At 45.9% G+C, this 5000-nt stretch overlaps 1 protein-coding gene across 1 annotated transcript in view; it reads right to left on the bottom strand.

Annotated features, from left to right (window-relative positions):
* Positions 1-5000, bottom strand: part of LOC143123371 (uncharacterized) — a 45177-nt gene that overhangs the window by 18365 nt on the left and 21812 nt on the right. Inside the window, exons 30-38 of the mRNA XM_076284731.1 lie at positions 4921-4965; positions 4726-4779; positions 2801-2845; positions 2627-2680; positions 2322-2375; positions 2074-2127; positions 701-808; positions 359-448; positions 14-67 (exon numbers count right to left, since the gene is read on the bottom strand). Of these exons, the coding sequence (XP_076140846.1) occupies positions 14-67; positions 359-448; positions 701-808; positions 2074-2127; positions 2322-2375; positions 2627-2680; positions 2801-2845; positions 4726-4779; positions 4921-4965 (558 nt within the window). The remainder of the gene's footprint in view (positions 1-13; positions 68-358; positions 449-700; positions 809-2073; positions 2128-2321; positions 2376-2626; positions 2681-2800; positions 2846-4725; positions 4780-4920; positions 4966-5000) is intronic.

The raw sequence follows: 5000 nt of genomic DNA, 5'->3' as shown, positions 1-5000 counted from the left end.
AGAGTGTACTCACAGCAGGACCAGGTGGACCAGGGGGTCCCTCGCTTCCTTTCAGACCATCGGCTCCCTGAGGAGAGGAGAACACAGCACACACACACCCACACACACACACACACACACACACACACACACACACACACACACACACACACACACACAGTTTCAGCAATACACCTGCAACACAACACACACTCCTCCAACCTGCTCACTCCAAACTCCAAACTTAATTCAAAACTCACTCTACTAAAATAACAACAAAATGTGCATTACATACAGTGCATGTGATGGCAATCAGATTAAATCATTTAAATGGCAGGCAAAGTCCAACTAAAGCTAATGAGAAGGCTCTAATACTCACCGTTGCACCTGGAAGACCACGTTCTCCTGGGAAGCCTCTCATGCCAGGTGGACCATCTTTACCAGAGGGGCCAGCAGGACCTGGATCTCCCTACAGAACACAAGGAAATGAGCCGTTAAGACCAGACTGACCTCAGTGGAACAGAGTAGCCTGTAAGAGTCCAATTATGGCATCTAAGAATCCATTCTCTGTATAACACTCCATAAAACTCCACAAGTTCAAAATGTGCCTGCAGTAAATGTCACACACTGGTACACAATCCTAAAGTACAGTGGTAAATCTTACATTATGTGGTGATGGTTGGTTGTCAGACTACATGACAGTTTACTTGCGGTCACTCACCTTGGCTCCTTCCTTTCCGGCAGCTCCTGGCAGACCCTGCTCACCTGGAGGGCCTGGGGGTCCAGGGTGCCCTCGGTCTCCCATTGGTCCAGTCTCACCTGTGGGGCCCTGAGGACAGAGAAGTGCATTGTGGGTAAGCGCTATTTTGTGCACCAAAATAGATCTGTGCAGATCAGTGAACTTTCATCAGAGTGGCATCAGCTAACTGTAGCATCAATGCAGCATCAGTGTGTGTCTTACTGTCGGTGAGGTTAGGTGTATTTGCATGTGTGTGGGCATGCATGTGTCCTTGTGTGTGAATGTGCATTTTGCGGGTGTTTGCCTGCATATCCTTAGGTGTGGGAGATAGGAACACAGAAAGTGAGACTGTGTGTGAAAGTGTGTGTGTTTAAGTGTGTGTGTGTGTGTGTGTGTGTGTGTGTGTGTGTGTGTGTGTGTGTGTGTGTGTGTGTGTGTGTGTGTGTGTGTGCATTAGCATCGAGAGAGTGGTGCCATGTTGACTGTGCATGCATAATGGATGAGGACTGAGTGCTAACACATCCAACAATCAACAGGCGCGCGAGTCACGGCCGTCAGCAAAGATCAGGACAAACAAGGGCCAGGCTTGGCTTAATGACCACCTCTTGAACCCCTTCAGCCTTTACAGTGACAGTCTAGACAACGCTGAGGGCGCAGGAGGGAGTGTGTGTTTTGTGTGTGTGTGTGTGTGTGTGTGTGTGTGTGTGTGTGTGTGTGTGTGTGTGTGTGTGTGTGTGTGTGTGTGTGTGTGTGTGTGTGTGTGTGTGAGAGAGAGAGTGTGAGAGTATATGTGTGTGCCTTTGTGTGGGAAGTGTGAAGTGAGCAATTCAGCCGCGTTTGCAATAACACCAAACACTTAAAGTGGAGAGAGCGTTTTGAAACATACACCTTTATGAATATGCATGGGCTTTAAAAAGCATCTCCTCCACCAGTGAGAAAGCTTCAGGGACTTCAGGGAGCTCGACAGGAAACTCCAGACTGACTCTTTCTGTCTGTCTCTCTCTCTGTCTCTCTCTCTCTGTCTCTTTTTCTCTCATCAGACAGTCACGACTAAAGCAACCACACACAGTCACATCAACGGGGCACCGACACACTCTAGCAATCCACAAACACCCCCCCCCCCCCCAAACACACAAACACCCCCCCCCACACACACACACACACACATACAGAGAGACAATCTGTGCATGGTAGAGGTGGATTTGTGGCGCTATGGCAACTCAGTAACATGGTGCTCCATTGCTCTAATGGGGTGATGGAGGACCATCTTTAGGAGGTTCTACTTCAGGAACACCTTGTTAGGGGGAGCTCGTTAGAGATGGAGTCAACTGCTCTGTGCTAAGTGGGCTTCTCACCTGAGGTCCAACCACACCAGGAGGTCCTGGAGGTCCAGTCTTGCCTTGGAAACCCTGGGGAGATAGGACAGGTAAGTGTGCAAGTCACAATGTGTCTGAGTAAACGTGTCTGTGTGTGTGTGTGTGTGTGTGTGTGTGTGTGTGTGTGTGTGTGTGTGTGTGTGTGTGTGTGTGTGTGTGTGTGTGTGTGTGTGTGTGTGTGTCCATGTGTGAGTGTGCGGGTATGGTTGGGTGCGTTGGATACTTACAGTCTCTCCTCTCTGTCCTGGATGTCCGGGCAGTCCATCTTTCCCAGCTGGTCCCTACACAAACAAACAAACAAACAAAACACAATGAGCAAAAACAGACGAACTGTGCCGGTGACCAACCTGGCTACATGGACTATTCCACTCCACTTTATCCTTTCATCCTTCTGTTCATCTTAAGAAATTGAAGAAACCATTCCCCAAATGATATTGTCATGCTTTTTCTTGCCTCAGAGTGGTTCGTATCGTTACCAGTCCACTTAACACAAAAACTAATTGTTGAAATGCTTTGTAGTGTTCACACTTACAGGGGGTCCCTTTGGTCCGGGGAATCCAGTTGGACCCTGAGGCCCTGGCAGACCCTGCAAGAAACAAAGCAAAGATTGGGGATTTAGACCACGACTCTTCACATCCACATCAGAGACCAACTCACGCACCAGTCAGTGTTGATCATGCAGAGCGTAGATGGGAAATTGACGTACCCGTTCACCGGGAGGTCCTGGGGGGCCGTCGCTTCCTGAGTTACCCTGTTGGGAAGAACCAAAAAACGTCAGATTTCAAAAAAATCTTTACAAAAAGCACTAAATGCATAAGAATATCAATTGTTTCACCATTTTGCTACTTCATCATGTAATTGCAGAGGCGGACAGAGTACACAGTCTCATTACTTGAGTAAAAGTACAACAGTCAGATGTCTACTTAAGTAAAAGTACTGAAGTACTTGTTTTTAAAAGTACTTGAGTATCAAGAGTACAAGAGTAGCCTACATTTTTTTTTTCAAATATTGCATTACTACTGCCACAGTTCTTACATTTATGTACAGAAACGTCATACATGGAGTTATGAAAAATGTTTATCTTAATACCTTGGAGAATGTAAAAGGAATTAAAAGTAAAATCAAGTAATTTTCATCTTTTTACCATGTTGCCAGGGATGGGCAGTATTTCTAATACATGTATTTAAAATATGTATTTCAAATACAAAATACAATTTTGTAATTGAAACAGATTGAAGTGAAAACTATCATTAACTTGTTCAGAAAACTGAAATAGTCTGGCGAGGTGGGGCCACAGGTTGGCACATTCCCGGGATGGACCTGCTGCGTCTTCATCCATTGTTTCGTCCATGATTTTGTCTCTTATCTAAATCTGACCATGGAGTTGACTTTGGCGGAAAGCTGAAGGTGATTGCTGATAGGCTGTCCCAATCAGTGGCGCCTGCACAATCCAATCACGTTTGAGAGGGAAACAACAAATTGAGGATTTCCGAGATTTTTCTTTTTTCCTTTTTTTTTAGAAGAAGTAACGGGTACTCACGGTTATGGATAGAAATGTAGTGGAGTAAAGAGTACAATATTTGCCTCTCAAATGTACTTGAGTAAAGTCATGAGTACTCCTCAAAAATGATACTCGAGTAAAGTACAGATCCCTCAAAATTGTACTCAAGTACTGTACTCAAGTGAATGTACTCTGTTACTGTCTGGCTCTGTGTAATTGTGATATTAACATTGTGCCATAATTGTTAGCGTTGTCAGTCTACTCATTATGGCCTACTTATCACGCCTACTCATCTAATGCCCTTACGCATCACAAGTGTTCTGAGCATCAAACTGTCTTGTGTAAGACAGGCAGACAGACTCCATCTAATTTGAACAGACTAAAAACAACAGCTCCCTTTAGCCCTCCACAACTCCAGGCCAAATGGTGCAGAGGTGTTTTCTTTGGGAGGGGGGTAGACCACAGGCAGGTGTTAGACTGTACTGTTGATATGTCTTGAGACGCCTGATTGCACAACCTCCAGCAAGCCACTCTGTACTTTGTTTCAGTGTGCCAGAAAGGATGAGATTTACACCGTTCCAAATTTTATTGATGAAAGCCTTTTCGTGTTTCAGCCTTTATTTTTCCTGGTCCTCAGCTCATTTATTCAGGTTTGTAGCTCCAATTGCTTTCGACTGCTAAGGTTATGAATGGTGTGCAACTCAAATATTATTAAGTTAAGTATTATTAAGCTCTTTTTCTTGGTCCAGAGAAAACACACACCCACAATTGTGCAAAATGTGTATGTCACACTATTCATTTTGACACCCGTTTGATCAATTTATGTTACATTTCGTAGCATGACCTTTCAAATTTTCACACACAAGGGGGAAATACAGGACTACCCAAAAGAGGGTTGCCAGATATCTAAGCTTATAAACAGCTTTTCCTCCTAACTGGGCCTGCGTCCCATGTGTTACTCTGATCCCCCTCCCTGGTTACAGGGGCCAGTCTTGAACAGGCTCCAGTGCTCTGTTCTGACATAGCAGGAAGCAGCTAGCGCAGATGGACTTTCCTCCACAAGTGCTTCTAATAAAGCAGAAACTCTGACCCTTTAGGCTCCTCCTCCCTGACCTCTGACCCCCACTCACCTTTGGTCCAGCTTTTCCTGTTGGACCCCTGGGTCCCCTCTCTCCACGTGGTCCCTGCAGGCAGACGAGAGAGAAGATGGGGGAGAAAAAAAGACATGAATCTCAGGTGAAGGCTTTCTCCTTGGCCATTATTAGCATTGGCAGGTGCACGCTACAGAAGTAGGGGTCAAAGGTTGCCAGCAGCAGGAGACTCACCGTTGGTCCTCTCTGACCTCTTGGGCCTGGCTTGCCTGCTGTTCCCTGTGTCAGGGGAAGGATAAAGACAGAGAGGGGGG

This window comes from Alosa pseudoharengus, unplaced genomic scaffold, assembly GCF_046254945.1.
Source record: "Alosa pseudoharengus isolate Yale_2024_CS ecotype anadromous, Long Island Sound unplaced genomic scaffold, YU_APseudo_1.1 YU_APseudo_1.1_scf_14, whole genome shotgun sequence".
NCBI classification, from domain to species: Eukaryota; Metazoa; Chordata; class Actinopteri; order Clupeiformes; family Clupeidae; genus Alosa; species Alosa pseudoharengus.
Note: the sequence above shows the minus strand (reverse complement) of the source record. Positions and strands in the feature narration are given on the sequence as shown.